General features: G+C 38.1%; 2 protein-coding genes across 2 annotated transcripts; both read left to right on the forward strand.

The window, feature by feature from the left end:
- Positions 1–1,493: 1,493 nt before the first annotated feature.
- On the forward strand, positions 1,494–8,008 carry tmem263 (transmembrane protein 263). Its single transcript, XM_083916161.1, has 3 exons — positions 1,494–1,632; positions 4,456–4,526; positions 6,388–8,008. The coding sequence occupies exons 2-3, from the start codon at positions 4,460–4,462 to the stop codon at positions 6,690–6,692; spliced, it is 372 nt and encodes a 123-aa protein (XP_083772287.1). The 5' UTR covers positions 1,494–1,632; positions 4,456–4,459; the 3' UTR covers positions 6,693–8,008.
- A 794-nt stretch (positions 8,009–8,802) lies between these two features.
- On the forward strand, positions 8,803–16,159 carry nuf2 (UF2 component of NDC80 kinetochore complex). The gene is made up of 13 exons (XM_083917217.1): positions 8,803–8,993; positions 10,823–10,897; positions 11,045–11,121; positions 12,250–12,311; positions 12,424–12,521; positions 13,128–13,201; positions 13,552–13,645; positions 13,724–13,786; positions 13,907–14,044; positions 14,134–14,274; positions 15,480–15,655; positions 15,758–15,893; positions 15,981–16,159. The coding sequence occupies exons 1-13, from the start codon at positions 8,871–8,873 to the stop codon at positions 16,086–16,088; spliced, it is 1,365 nt and encodes a 454-aa protein (XP_083773343.1). The 5' UTR covers positions 8,803–8,870; the 3' UTR covers positions 16,089–16,159.
- The last annotated feature ends 739 nt before the right edge of the window (positions 16,160–16,898 follow it).

Here is a 16,898-nt window from a genome sequence, read left to right on the forward strand (position 1 = left end):
TGTGAGGGAGGTGATTTGGTTAAACACACAAGCAGTCAACATTGGGCTGGGTGATAATAGATAGATAGATAGATAGATAGATAGATAGATAGATAGATAGATAGATAGATAGATAGATAGATAGATAGATAGATAGATAGATAGATAGATAGATAGATAGATAGATAGATAACTTTATTTATCCCCAAGGAGAAATTAGGTCATGGTAGCAGTGGTACAGAGCAATCAGAAGTACTAAAAATAAGATAAAATATAAAATACAAAATATGAACAACAATAAAATAGAATAAAATAGAAGTACAGTATCACAGATAAAATACTATATTAAAATGTGCAATGTGGATTTTTATAATAAGATAATTCAGTATGATAATTTATCGTCTTTTAATGGAATCAATAGTGTCGCAATGAAATCGTATTCATCGAAATATTGTGTTATACAATACCATCATCTAAATGAATCATAACAAGCAAATGTCCGTGATGTGAAATATTGGATATCATTGATGATTCCAGTTTTGTTTTTGCCTCACACTATTTACTTGCATGTAATCAGTCTGTGTATGGATGTTTCTATTGAATAACTTCTTATTATTACATTGAGAAAACACTCAAGTATTTAATTCACAGGAGTATACAAAAACAGGCTTTACCGTGTGGTTATTTCATATCTATTTATTTATGAAATCATCAGGAATATAAGCTATATTGTGATATATTGAGAAATTAAATAACACAAATCAGGAAAGAACATTTTGGCCGTATCATCCAGCCCAGTCAAAACATGTAATGATGCTGCACCTGCCTTAAGGCCGTTATCACTCTCCCTCATCATCTCAGCTGAGCAGGTGCTTTAGTGATGCCCAAAAATAATAATTATACTACCACAAACCAAGTGACACACAATAAATACACAGCTCTTGAGGTTCTGCAGCCTGGCCTTTATAATAATGCACTTGTTTTTTTGCTCTCATCATGAAAATACATATCAATTCAATGCATCAAGTTGTTTTTTACACTATTAAGTGACATCTTCTTATAAAAGAGACGATCTTTGATACTGGGTTTTATTTTATTATTTTTTTTAAAGAAGGATGTACGTCACTTCCGCTTTGAGAGGAGGAGGATGTTGTTTTGGTGTTTTGCATCAGTGTCCTCTCCCGCCAAAGTGACGGCCCTGTATAAAATAAATAATATTTTACATTTCTATTCTGCACATGCATTAATGTAACTACTTTCCTGACGTGGTACCCACACAGTTGCACCAAAACATCTACATTTCTGAATTAAAAAAAAAAAAAAACCCCTGTGGTTTTGCATTAGCTATAATATTGGACAAAAATGCAGCTATCCAGACAATAAAACCTATAAATGTGCATGAGGGTTAGTGAAAGCAGGCAGGCAGGCAGCAGCTGGAGCTCCATCCTGCGGACAGTGTGTACCTCTGTGTGTTTTTATGGGTGGAGACTGAGGTCCTCCTCCAAAATATATAACGTTAGTCAGACAGACAACAAAGTCAGCTTAACCACTAGCAGCTAACATTATTACAGGGCCGTGCAACCTGGGCATTATTTGTTCGTTTTGAGTCCCGCACATTACGTCGGATCAGTTTGATAACGTTACAAAAACAAGGTAAGTGCTTAAATTAGGTAGTTTATCGGCTGTGTTTGTGTAATAATGGGGGGGTCAAACCATGGGAACTTCTGCAGGGGGGAAAAAACACACAAAAAACGATGCGTATGATGTTGAAAAGCAGCTTCAAAGCATTATAAAAAACAACCCTCGACCGTTAGTTTTACCGAGGCGATTAACGGTCAAAAAGAACGTTAAAGTGGTGTTTTGCGTGACGTGTCTTCGCGAACGTTCGAAGATGGAACGTTGGCGTTTAAAACAAATAAGCTAACGTTTATTCAGCTAACGTTTATTCAGCTAACGTTCCAAGATTGGACGTTGACGTTTATTGTGGGGGCTAAATGCGATACACAACCGCATAGTTCGTCGTGTTAATTACGTCCAATCATTTCTAGCCTTTAAAAGTGAGACTGCAACCATTTTTTAAAGTTAAATTGTACAGTTAATTGGACAACTTTTAAAGCAGGTATAGCCGTGTTTTAACTGGCTGGGTTAGGTTAACGTTAGCTAAACTTAACGTCTGCCACGAAACAAATGATGTAGGTTACCAGCTAACGTGACGTAGCACGTTTTTTACACGGTACGTCGGGCCTTCAGCCGTTTACTGCACGGTGATAATGTTGTTTACCCAACAACAAACAACGTCCCTTTGTACATTTTAATAAATAACATGCCCGAATAAAGCTTTTAATTTATTAATAAGACACTGACTTCTCAAACTCAAAAATAACATTTTATCTCTAGTTTATTTACTTTTTATTATTTTTATTATTTTTAAACTTATTTTTATTTATACTTTTTATTTTGTATTGATTTATTTTAAATTCTGAATTAATTTATATTTTTTATAATAAAATATATCAATATTTTTGTTATTAGATTTAATAAATATTATGCATTAGATAATATTATATATTTGATAAGAATATATGAGAAATAAATTGAGTTTGGAAAAAAATATTAAATTAATGTATAAGAGAGGAAACTGTTAGCTAACTAACAATTAATTACTTCTTCCCACTCCTTTTCGGACATGTCAAAATAATAATAATACAAATCAAGTATTTGTTATTCATCTTTATGCTTTCTATTTGTCTAATATTATTATTTTCTTGCTGACCTTGAAAAAATGTCAATCAAATTCAATCAAAAGAACCACACAGGGGTTAAAAAGCTAGCAGGGCCGCTAAGTACTGTAGGTAACAATTAGTGAGATCATCTACCTGTACATATTAATACATACAGTCAATTCTTTGAACATGTTATTAATAATTACTGTTTCCCAAAGTCCAGAAAATGGCTTAAATATTAAACTTTTGTTTTGTTTTCAGCATTAGACATTCATCCCTTGTCATGTGTGTTTAACAGTGAGTGACATGCAAAGATTTTTAAAGGGACTATTGCTCTTACATGAGAAAAGGTCAACCCCCTGTTATATTCATATTTTGTTAACCTCACAGCAAATATATGATACAGAGAAGCCGGCTCAACTGTAGAATCCAATACAATTAATTTTAAGAAAATAACCTTTGTTAACCTTAGTAAGGTATTCGGGTCAAATTGACCCGTTTCAAGTATACATTTTTTTCTACCTGACACTTAATGGCCGTAGCTAATTTTATGTGATAAACATGTACAAACAAAAAATAAGAGCACACATGCTATCATACCTCACACATTTACATCCTTCATATGGTCTTGGGGTCAGTTTGACCCGCATACATAGAGACACACACATACACAAACCGCACAGAGATAATGTGAGATTATTTTTATCTCAGCACAAAGAACCTCACTGTCCCCCACTCTTTCCCCTCTGTCATGTGTCCACTTCCACCTGCACCACCACAAAAACAACAATCACACGTCCACTGTTAATTGGGTTCTAGTTGAGACTGATTGCTATTATTAAATAAATATGTTTTCTCTATTGTTTGAAATTGAGATAAAGAAAATGTATGTTAATGGTTTATGAAGTCAAATTTAATTTCAGACTTAAACCCCAAGTATGTCCTGGGTCAATTTGACCTGAGGGACACAAAAGTGAGGACCATACAAGGGTTAAGGGGCATCACTTTAAATTACATTTTTATTTTTAAAACAGCCCTGGGTTGCACCATCCTGCATAGGCATACTTACTTAAAAGTTGGATGATATGGTGATTTAATTTGGTCGAACTTTAGCAATTATGGGCTACTTGTATACATGCAGCCCCCCTCTGGAGGGGCAATGTGCTGTCGCTCTGGCAGCTTTAGCCCAGCCTTGTACTCATCCCTGGTTTTTAACCTGTCGCGCAGCTCTTGAGCAGACCGTGAACAGGTCCGCCTTGTTTTAGGATTCGCAGCACACCCAAAGCAAGCTCCTTTTTCTTTTCTTTACAGCTGTGTGCTTAACAGCCCTGTTCCTGTTGACTTAAGTTAAAGCTTTCTCCGTAGACTGTCACATGCAGAACAGTTTGTCTATTTGGAATAAAAGCTTTTAAAAACATTTAGCCTTGAGTGTGTAGCCTTGACACAATTTAAAAGTTAAAGCATGCATGTACCTAGGTAACGATCTCTGCGTGCAATACTTGAAATTGCAAAATTTAAGGGATTTAAAAAAAGGGGGGGGGGGAGTCCTGTTTGAGCTGCCACCCTCTTAGCTTAAAGACTTGCATAAACACTGGCAAATATGCAACAACAAGCACAGGCACGGATCTCTACCAGGGTTTACACCATAACACAAATGACGAGTCATGTCTGACAGAATCTCTTTCCCTATAGCTTCACTTTATATCTGTGTTTAAACTCTCTGTTGGTAATTGTCTCATTTATTTTGTCTCAGAGAGATGAGTGAGGCGGAGCAGGTGCCCGAGGACATGCCTGCATACCTCAATGATGAGCCAGGAGCGACGGGTAGGTTAAGTGCCAAAGGTCCCTTTGACTGACACACTTCTCTTTAATGATACCAATGTGTTCAAATGTGTTTTCATTAAAGAGTCAAAGCTGTGTCCTCTCTTTTAACAAAGATATTTTAACTTACCGCTCTGCTCTTTGGCAGATTAGAGTTTTGACTCATGTCTTTTTTTATATTTGAAGTCTAAATTTGTTTGTTGAAAAATAATGCACACATGTAATGATGTGTGATTACAGCTGCCTATAAAATTAAACACTACATTATTTTATAGCTGATTAAATCCTTAGTTTGCAAACACTTTGACGGATATTTAGTTTTTGAGGTCATAGATGGATAGATAGATGGATAGATAGATAGATAGATGGATAGATGGATAGATAGATAGATAGATAGATAGATAGATAGAAAGATAGAGAGATAACTTTATTTGTCCCATAGGGGAAATTAGGTCATCGTAGCAGCGGTACAGAGCAATCAGAAGTACTAAAAATAAAATAAAAATATGAACAACAATAAAATAAAAGTACAGTATCGCAGATAAAACACTATATTACAATGTGCTATGTGGATTTTAATGTGCAAGTGAGATACGGTGCATGTCAGTGATCACTTTGAGTAGTGTGAGTTTATTCCCTGAGCGTCGCTCAGCGTTGTTGTGCAGCGTTGTAAAGTCACATTTCATGTAAAACTCTGGTTTATGTTGTAAACTGGACTGATGGTTGGACAAAACAAGAGATTTTAAAGACATCGCATAGCTTAAATATTTTCTCACATTTTACAGACCAAACAAATACGGGATAAATTGTGAATAAATACAAATAAATTAGCAATAATGAAAATAATTGTCATTTGCAGCTTACATGACTGTTCCTGGCTTTTGAAATTATTATTTTCCACTATATTCATGCTACCGACTGTAGATTCTGGTGTTTTGTGACTTGCCTCTAAATGAATAATAAGAAGAAACCAAAACAAGTAGTTGATCAATCAACAACTATGATTATCGCTCAATCGCGCAAAAATACTAAACATTTCCAGCTACTCAAATGTGAGGATTTTATAATAATTGTGATATAATAATAATAATAATAACAATAATACTTAAAGCAGAGATTAACAGGCCCTCGGTGTGTGTCGGGGAGCTGTCTGAAGTCTGAAAAAATCTTAACTTTTGCTAGGAAAGAAGACAATCCTCCATAATGACCAATGTTACTTATTGTGACTAAAATGTTTCCAAAATGAAACATTTCTAGGACATCATCTGTCTGTTTTACAGAGGGGATACATTTTGTGGCAACCCAAAAATCACAGAAAATTCAGTCTCATATTTACCAATAGTTATGAGTTATGATCTTAAATATGTGCAAATTAAATCCTACAGCAACTTCCTGTTTTATGGCAAAAAGTGATATTTTTGCAACACGATGCAGTGAAAACTCAAAGTTGCCCGTATCATTTGATCAGACTTGGCTTTAGATGGTACAGCCCTATTTTGAAGTTGGTGCTAAATCTCTAGGAGGAGTTTGTTAAAGTATGACATGTGAAAATGTTGGAAAAAAAATCCCAAATGGTTGACTTTTCTGGTAAGTTGCGATGTTTCTCCAATAGGCTTTTTTGTACATCTGGCGGTGTTATATATTTCTACCAGCATACATTTAGCTCAAGTATTTCTCTTAAAGCATTTTTGTATACTCCTGTGTGAATTAAATACTTGACAAATTATAAGTACTGTGTATTGCCTCATTTTATCAATAACTTCAATGAGCATAATAACGCTTCGTCCAAATTCACATTGCGGTCTTTGTTTTGTGGCAGTGATGTGTTGAATGTTAAAACGTTGCTCTTGTTGTTTTACACCAGATGATGACAACAACAAGGGCCATCCGCAGACGCAGCCGGGCATGTTCGGCAGGTTGGCGGGGGGTTTGTACGGAGCCACCAAGGGAGCTTTAGGAGCGACGGTGGTTGGCGTGACCTGGATAGGAGGAAAGAGTCTGGACCTCACCAAGACCACCGTCTACTCTGTAGCCGCTCTGCCTGGGATGGGAGTGGGGCTGGTCAAAGGAGGAGTGTGCGCTGTAGCTGGAGGAGTGACTGCTGTCGGTTCTGCAGTGGTCAACAAAGTTCCCATAGGAGGAGGCAAAAAGAAGGACAAGTCTGACTGACGGGGAGGGGCGGAGAGTGAACGCACACACAGCTGAGGTGTTACGGCTCGCACTGTGTGGTTCCCTGTGTTAGCATTCATGAGCAGACGAGGACTCAAAAGTTTAGTGTACACATTTTGGTGAGGGGGCTTTTTGTTTCTGTTTTTTTTTTTTTTTTTATGCGATTGTTGGTAAACCCTCCCGTTCATATACTTCTTTGTTTAGGACCCTCAAAGCAAGAACTAACGAAGACTCTCCTGCTCTGTTGTTAAAGGAAACACTATTATCACCAGTGCCTGAAATTGTTCAAATAAAATGTCCATGTTTCATTTTTGATAATAAGCAACAACCACGTTTCCACTGCACACTGTTGTTTGTCACATGGGTTAACTTCAGTACCAGAGGAGGAAAGCTCAGAGGGTAAATGCACTTAAATTCCTCTTGCAAGACAATCATTGATCAATGATGCTCTGTAACGGACGGGGAGGGGTTTCAATGTCAACTGACAAACGCGTGGATCAGAAAATGGGATATGGTAACCGCTTTGTTCAACTTGCACAAATAAACAAATACGTCTGATCAAAGATATGATATGAAAAGTACAGTCCAGGTGAACATCTAAAACCCCTGCTGACTGGATATTTGCGGCAGATTTCTGTGACAGTTTCAATCGTCCTCTGAATTCACATCGCCCTCTGGTGGTTATAGTCTCACCTGAGCGCAAGGCGACTCGTACTTTTGATACAGAATCTGATTTATTACAATAAATATTGTGTCTCAGTATAAAAGTAAGAGTATTTTGATGGCAATTAACTTTATTTCCAGTTTTAGTGTGAATAGATTCACTCTGTCAATAAATAGCATTTTATACATGACTATATATTTTGATAGTTACTGTTCGTTAATGTCACACTTAAATCAAAGTATGTCTCCTTTGGACACCGAAGCTTCAAAAAGGCAGACGTCTCTCCAACATTATACATTAGTTCTCAACCCGAACACTCCTCTAATGCTCCTCCATTTGCTTAGCAGCACTGCGTTTACTGTTGTAGGCATCTGACGGCTGGATTCTTGACATTACATTCAGAATTTCAAGTGTAAAGTACATTTTTAAGCTGAAAAACCTGTAAAAGTACATTTTTTTTAAAAAGGCCTTTTTGAAAATCTGCCTTTACCTGAAAAAAAAATGACATTCACGTCTTGTATGTTGCAGAATTAAGCTTTCAAAGCTTTTGTTTGATCAGTGTTGCAGAATGTTTGAAAGTTTCCTGAACAATGAGAATTTATTGAACTGTGGCAATATAATATTCAGAACTTGTTTAAATAAAACATGTCGAAGCCTGTACAGTAGATGTGTTGTGTTTTATCTGTCACAGAATAAGTCTTTATAAAAGATTCAGCATATAACAGGACTTATGTTCAGGTCACCAGTTCATAATCAGAAACTTCTACACAGGTTTAATTACAGCCTAATCTGCCTTGAAGCTCTCTTGTTAGATGTACATGTATTCATTCATTCATTCATGGCACTTGTGTGAGTCTTGTATGACTTTGAATCAGTGCCACTTTCCATGTCATAAGACAGATAAGATATTACTTTATTAGTCCCACAGAGGGGAAATTTCCCTATTACAGCAGCAACGTGGATAGCAAACATACAAGCATCAATGAGAAAGAATACATAGAAAAAATATAGAAAAATATGAACAATATAAACAGAGGGAGATGTAAAATATAAGAATAACAGGAACAATATATTCAATATTTGTAAATGTTTTGAATTTACACAAAGGCACAGAGGAAAATATTAGTATTGCACACACACACACACACACACACACACACACACACACACACACACACACACACACACACATATATATGAAGTATATGTATAAGATTTCTAATAATATAACATTACTATTATTATTATTATTATTATTATTATTGTTATTATTATTAAATGTAATGCTCTATGCCCCGGTACAATAGGTGGCAGTAATGCACCTATAGGCCAGTTTGCCGACCGCCATTAAAGAAGTAGAAGAAGAAGCAACTGACCAATCAGATGCGCCGTCTAGAAATCAACAAGGAAGTGGTTTTAAGGCGCCAATTTTGTGCTTCTGTCGCGTCTGTGGAGTTGGAATCGAAATCGTTTCTCTGTGTTTTCTGTTTGGCATTGGCACTAACGTCGCGATAATGTCTGAAAACACTTTCCCTGTGTATACTGCAGATGCAATAGTGCATTTTTTCCGAACAGAAGTTCTCACGGGTCAAGAGGCGAAACACTTCACCAAGGGCGACCTGACTCCTGCTCCACAGGTGCGTTAACGTCGCTTCACTTCTGCTTATATCTGTAAATATCTCTAAAATAAGACTTTTAAATAAAGACTAGAAGGCCCCTTGAATACAGCCGCCTATGGGAACGAATGCGTCAACAAAGCCGCCATCTTGGTACGGGGTAGCGCTGCTTTTATGAATGAACATCAACGGAATTAAATAATCAAAATCAACACATTTTAATGGCGATTTCTGGCATGTATTTAAACAAGGGGTGGGTAAAATAATAGAGAAGTGTTTTTTGTTGTTGTTAACATAGCCTTCGTTTATATTAAAATATTGTGCATTGACAAATTTTCCCATTCACACAAACTCCTAAAACCACGGGCTAGTTTGGTCAAGCCTAAAAAAATGTTACTAAACAACCTTTCCATACATTTTCTAGGAGTTAGTGTGTGCCAGTCTGCACCTGGCCTGGACAATACCTGAGTGAGCATTAATGTGGCCAACCTGTAACCATCAACATCCAGCTTAGGTTTGGATAACACAGGCTAAACAGCTCTATACTGACGGGCATTTGTATGATTTGTATGTACATGATATATTTAACAAGGAAAGATTTTTTTTAAATGGACATTTTTACATTTAATATGAAAGATGAATAGCCATTTATCTGCTTATTTGGAAAAAGAACAAGACAGGGCAGGTCTTCACACAGGAATTTGGTAAAATAACTATTGATAATGAACTAGCTACACAATATGTACAATATATACACTGTATTTACAATATATACACTGTATTGCAATATTTACAATATAAACATTTGATTGTATTTTTATGATATATATATTTATATACTTTTTTGCAATATTTACAGAATTAGATAGATAAGATAAGATTATTTTATTATTACTCGCAGTGAGAGACATTCATACAAAACAATACAATAAATAAAAACAAACTAGTAAAAGATACACAATTCGTCATCATCCCCATCATCATCATTATATGCTGGCTCATGAAGTGCATTTAATTATGTAAGTGGCTGCCCTCAAAGTGCACGGCATAAAGTGCATAAGTGCATTTTTCATTATCATCATCGTCACCATCGACACCACAACCATCGTCAACTAGTTCTCATTCAGATGTCTGATGGCTGCAGGGACAAAACTAGACCTGTGCCTTTAAGTTTTGGTCCTAGGTACGGTCTACCCAACTAAAAACTGTGACCACTCTCAGATTATTTTCATTATTGAGTATATGACGATTATTTTCCTGATTAATTGATCAATATTTTTGTTTACAAATTGTCTGAAAGAAGGGAAGATGCCAGTTATATCTCCCCAAAGCCGCAGATGACATGTTGATTGCTTTTTTTTATTTGACCCACAGTCAAGAAAATGCAAAAAAATCAGTTTACAATCAGATATGACAAAGAAAAGCAGCATATGATCACATTTGAGAAGCTTAAATCTGTGACTAAAACTAATAATAAAGAAAAGAAATAGCAGATTAATCAATTTGCTGCTTTTGCACTGAACAAGGACTGGATTTTGTCTCCTGTCTCGTACACAGGAATCCCATTACCAACAAATCATTACACAGCCGGTACTGACAGAAACAAATATTACAACAATAATCAATGACTGTTTCAAAGTCTGTATCAGCCTGGGAGGAAACTTATAAACCTGATGTTCCAATTAAACAAAATATGGTGGGAACCGGCTGAATGTTTACAGCCAGCTAGACTTCAGCCAGCGAGGCCAAGAACTGAACCAGACAAGATACCGTCCTGTACTGGAGACGCTGTTAGGGGGCCAGAAAAACAGCAAATCCTTAACGTTGCGCTCTCTTTTTCTCTCGCACAGCCAGAGGTCATCCAAAGGTTGTACATGAGAGTCCTGCATCTGCTGTTTCGTTTCAGACCCGAGTGTCACTCCATGGTAAGTACGGCGTTTGACCGGTAACATTCTCACCAGTTTATCACTTAGATGCTGAGTGAGCAGTCTCATGTATTTCTTTTTGTTTTCGCATTATGATGTTGTTGTTATCGTTCCTACATTGAAACACTTGGTTTTATTTCCCCACAGGTTCCACTTCTGGAAAACATTCAGAATCCAGTTTATCATGAGGAGACAACTGCTATCATGAGCGTCTACATGCGCATGTGAGTTTTCTTGCTTTTATTCCAGGAAAAACACAATATGTACCACCCATCACAGCATGAACGATAGTTGGATAGGGGCGGCTGTGGCTCAGAGGTAGAGCGGGTCATCCTCCATTCGAGAGAATAGCGGTTTGATCCCTGGCTCCTCCGGTCCACATGTCAAAGGGTTCTATGGCAAAACATTGAACCCAGAATTTCTCCCTGCACATGGGTGTGTTTCTGTGGTGTGAGTGGTTAGATTAGATGGTATGTAGATGTCCACTTTTTTGTTTTGTTTTACAGACTGAAATGATAATGAATAAAAAAAAATAATGTAATGTTGTGTGATTTACACATTTTTCATTCTTTTACATTCTCACAACATTCAAGGAAAATTTTTTTGATCAAAATTTCTAAAAATGAATAAAGCGTTGGGTCTTTTGAAACTCTGACTTAGAAATGGTTGTGGTTAGGCGAGTGTGTTTCCCTAACACCGTCTGACTGTTGCCTTCAAAGTTACTTTAATTCACGCTGAGCCACAAGACAAAGTTGTGCTGCTCGTCTCTCATTCACCAGTTAATTTTAAAAAACTGTTAATCCGACACAAAGGTCGAATTCCAAAAAAAGTGATCAGTTAAAACGATATTCTCTAAGAAAGGTAAGAAGTTAGACTTTAGTTTTAAGTCATTAAATTAATTCAAAACAATACACCATCAATCACATTCGTGGATTAAACACAAGTTTTGATAGAACTTTAGCCAAAACTGTCCAACGGGTGACACAATCACGGTACCAAAGTGAAGCCAAAACATCCTGGATACATGCGCCGCCATGTTGTAATTTGGCACCCAGAGTCTGTGCAGCAGTGATGGGGCGGTGGAGCTGAGGTGTCAAAATCCTGTCCTTATACCTGCCCCCATCAATCACAAGACAATCAGAGATGTCAATGCTGAACACTTAAACGTGATGAAACTACTTGTACTACTGGATAAGTTGAGGGGGTGGGGTTTATGACCTGTACTGCAGGCAGCCACCAGGGGGCGGTCCGGGTGTTTTGGCTCCACTTTCAGGGATCTTCCATCTTTATATACAATCTTAAGGCTTTAAGAAGTGCCCATTTTGAACTTCACTGTGTGTGATCTTTCTTAGGCGGCAGTTTCTGCCAATGTGCTTGGTGTACGAATTTTCACTGAATGACCTGCTAGCTCCAAGTAAGTAAATGTTTTTCATTCATATTTATCCAGAGTTCTTCTGAAACCACATCACAAATATCTGATAGCCGTTAAGATGACCCTGGATAATGGTCTGGGACTTCCTTTCCAGAAAAAGAGAAGACTCTGACCGTTCTGAGCGGCATCATGAACTTCCTTCAATTCAGGAAGCAGAGGATGGATATGGTCCTGGAGAAGCAAAGCAGATTTGTATGTTATATTGGTGCAAATAGAAATACTGCACTGGGCAGTTCAATGTTATTGAACATGTTCAATGAATTAAAGAAAGGTCTACTATATAACAGGGTTACCTTAATTACACATATCCTGATAAAGGTTTAATGCAGATGAGGACTATATTGCACATCTCTTAACTGCACTTTTTGCACTTGATGTTATGTTTAAATCTGGAATTTTTTTTGTTTGTTTGTCTTTTAATTTACAATTTTGTGTCATGATAAGCTTTTTTTTTTAACCACAAGCTTGGTTTTCTGACAGTTATTGTCACTGACAAGGTATCAGACATTATCCTGTTCTGTGTGTGTGTGTGTGTGTGTGTGTGTGTGTGTGTGTGTGTGTGTGTGTGTGTGTGTGTGTGTGTGTGTGTGTGTGTGTGTGTGTGTGTGTGTGTGTGTGTGTGTGTGTGTGTGTGTGTGTGTGTGTGTGTGTGTGTGTGTGTGTGTGTGTGTGTGTGTGTGTGTGTGTGTGTGTGTGTGTGTGTGTGTGTGTGTGTGTGTGTGTGTGTGTGTGTGTGTGTGTGTGTGTGTGTGTGTGTGTGGAGTTTCAGTTATTGTAACCGTTGCTGTCTGTTGTCAGAGGGCAGACATGGACCGGCTGCAGGTTTACACCAAAGGCAATTTAGAAGCAGAGAGGAAGATCGAGATGCTGACGTAAGTCTAGAAATTAGAAACGTGTCATTTTTCTGTTGTTGTTGGATGTGTTGCTGCTTCCAGCTTCTTTAATGGGATGTTTAGCCGCTTTTTTTTGCTCTTTTATTTCTCTTTAAATGTAATGTCTTGGTTTTTAGAACTGTTTTTAAGATGTTGTGGACATCCTTTTTTTTTTTAGTTGCAGTCCTAAAATAACAATTTATTGATCTATTTTGTGATCATTTGAAAACAAATGTTATGTTAGGACACAAACTTATTATTTTGTCAATAAGTGTGTTTTCATAATCACAAAAAATCGGAACATAATGAGATGCATGTCCTATATTTAAGTTTATACTGTCCTTGTTCAGCACCATCCCGCCAGAGCAGCAGGCGGAGGCCGACGAGCTGGCAGCTGCTCTCTCTGAGCTGCAGACCACCACCATGCATGAGTACCAGGAAGTGGTGAGTGGTGATGAAACACCGTCAAAATGATAAAACAATGATAAAACGTGCCCTCAATGAAATCAAATCTCCTTTCAGAATGCAAAAAATGAAAGCATCGCAGAGTGGAAAACCAAAATTGCAGAGAAGACTCAGAAACTGGTATGTTTGCCGATGTAATGTGGTATTTTGGTGAGAAAGGATGAGTCCACGGTACAGTAAGACCATGAGAGTCGTGGCCTTTTACTGAAAAGAGGTGTGTGTGGTTTGGATGCGTGTCAGGCCCAGGTGAAGCTGGACATCAGCAACCTGAAGGAAGACGTCTGCAAACTCAAGTCTCAGATTGTGGAGTCTCCGGAGGAGCTGAAGAGTCAGATGGAGAAGATGAGGGAGAACGTCAAGAACATCAAGAACTCCATCGTGAGTAGAGAAGAGCAGTCTCCGACAGCTCAGACTCATATATGCAGCCATTTTTTGTCATTCGGCGTTTTTGTTGGCACTGATTTCAGGAAGAGACGGATGAGCGGGTGGTGGAGCTGCAGAACATGGTGCAGAGTGTGAGTCACACTGAGGCTGAGATCCAGAAGATGTTCGACCTGCTGCAGGACCTGGAGAGCAGCATGAACAACACCAAGCAGCGACAGGAGAAGGTTAGAACAAGGGCTCTCCTGGTCCCCACCCATGTTCTTGTCTTTATTTCTTTAAACCAATCTGTCTTTGTGTCTGTCCTTGTCTCTCTCTGTCCATCTGTCCGTCTTTTCTCTTTCTCTCTCCTTTTCTTTGTTGGGTCTATGTAAATCATAAATAAGTCATAGAGTTTGGTCTTTACCTAGTTTGTCAAGTGTCCTGAGATAACTTTTGTTATGATTTGGCACTATAAATAAAATTGAATTGAATTGAATAACCGTCTTGGGCGGAGCTAAGCCCAGACGCAGTGATGGGGCCCTTCCAAAATAGAGAGCTGAAGGGAAGGACAATGCCGTCTGAAATCAGCAGCGGCAGGCTTTCCTGGTGAGTCAGATGAAACTGACGTTTTATGCTCTGTCTTTGATCGTGGTTACTTACTAAACTAAAAATACAAATAGACCTCTCAGCAACCAGATGTCATCACCCCCTGGTCATCAATAAAGTCTTACATTTAAAAAAATAAGGTTTTTGTAAAAGTGCGATACATTACCATAATTGAGATAATTGTTGAGTTTATTTTTTTTTTACCTTCTATGTATGAAGACTTAACACTGTAGACTGGAGCACTTTAATTGATTTAGTGTTGTTGATGATGAAGTGCATGCTGGTAAATCTGTGGTGTGGAAACACTGGACTCTTTTCTGTACAGCTCGTCGTCGTGCAGTTCTGCATCTGCATTGGAGCTGAACCAACAGCTTCTCCTGAGGTTTTCCACTGAAGCTTTGAATGTCTGCCGTCATATTTCATTTCACCGTTCAATCAACTTGAATGAAATCTACTTTAACTTCTTTGATCACAATGATTCTTCAGTTTCACTTTCACTTCACCATCAATACATGTAGGCAGCAGGCTTATCCAATAAGAGCATAAAATAATGATATAAACAATTCTTGAAATGAACACTGAGAAAATAAAGAAAAATAAAATAAGCGCAGATACCGACACACGCCAGTATTTCTGTGATAGGCCAGTATCATTAGTATTATATATCATAGTGGCTCTAGTTTGGATCCAGAGTCGGATTAATTCATTCACAATCTAATTCAACATATGTTGATAATATTAGAGCAGCTCCATCTTTATCTGCACCTGTGCATAAATTCGGTATGAATGAAGCGTGAAAGGATTTGGTACAGCCCTAACTGACATGTAATTTTTCTGTGTGCAGCACCAGGAGCTGACGGCTCAGTATGAGAAGAAGCAGAAGGAGCTGAAGAACCTTTGCATCGAGGAAGGACAGATGAAGCGAGCTCTGGGCATGAAGCTGGACAAAGAGTCCAAACTGAACATCCGCAGGCAGAAGAAGAGAGAGATGAAGGAGCAGCATGTCCAAGACGTGCTGGGGTATGTCATTGCATAATTTACACCGTAGATGTTTAAATAGCAACAGTTCAATTCGCCGAAAGGTGAGTTATTTTGTTGTGTGCGTGTGTTGAACGGTTCCAGGGAGTGTAACCAAATCCAGCACAAGCGTGAGGAGATGGCTGACAGAATCCAAGAGATCTCTAGAGAGACGCAGCAGGTGAAGGCCAAGATCAAGAGCCTGAGAGACGTCTGCAGCAAAGAGACAGAGAAAGCCCAGGTAGGAGCATCTCCTTCATGTTTACACCCATCTGTTGTTGTTTCTGTCCTGGTTTGAGACCAACACATTTCACTTCACTGTGTCCAGGCTTTGTATGACACCCTGTCAACGTCTCTGGACAAGCTGCACAGGAGAATTGAGATGCACAGCATGGACCTGAAACAAGACGTCATCAAGATGTCTGCTAACTTTTGAAAGGATCGTTTTTTATTATATTACTGTGTGGTATTACTTCTCCCTTATGTCTTTTTACTCCTCTAATCGTTTGTTGCCTTTTTGACCTTTTCCTATTGAAAATACTTAAACTAGAGCTGTATATCAACTAATAAATATTATCAGTCCAGACTGTCACTTCCTGTTCCATGCAATTCCAATGAAACACGTAAAGTCATGATTTTATGTGCAGAAAAAGCAATTTAAAAAGACGCCCACAAAGGGGCTTAAAACATAAGGCTGGCATTATTCTAGATTTTGATGCAGGTCCCAACAATGTGTAAGTCCATGTCTCAATACTTTCTACCGTCTCTTCCCTGTTTCGCTCACAAGCCCATTGGTTCCTACTGAATACATCTTTAAAAGCTTGTTTTATAGCTTTTTAAATACAGATTTTTCTCACTACTTTTCCTTCTACACCCCAAGACTAATTTGCCTTTGAAGACGCCGGTGGAAATCAAGAATTAACCTTGTTAACACGTCTTTATGGTGTTTCTTTTAATGTGCTACGATGTATTATGAGGAAAATGGATCAGCACTTCTGCACTCAACCAATGAGTCTCTAAATTCTGGATTCAGACAGATAGGGTCTCTTACATCACACACCAAAGGAACCAATCCTGTCAACTTGTGCGCTGGTGGGCGGCACTCAAGGTCAGATTTCAGAACAGAAGTGCCTCCAGCACCCCTGCACTAAAGTAAGAAGCCACAACTATTTTAGGTGTTACTGGGTACAACGACACGACAAAACTAAAAGGAGTTCTCAGAGCTGCTGGTGTAGGACCTGCCAGG

This window comes from Echiichthys vipera (genome assembly GCF_963691815.1).
Source record: "Echiichthys vipera genome assembly, chromosome: 7".
NCBI classification, from domain to species: Eukaryota; Metazoa; Chordata; class Actinopteri; order Perciformes; family Trachinidae; genus Echiichthys; species Echiichthys vipera.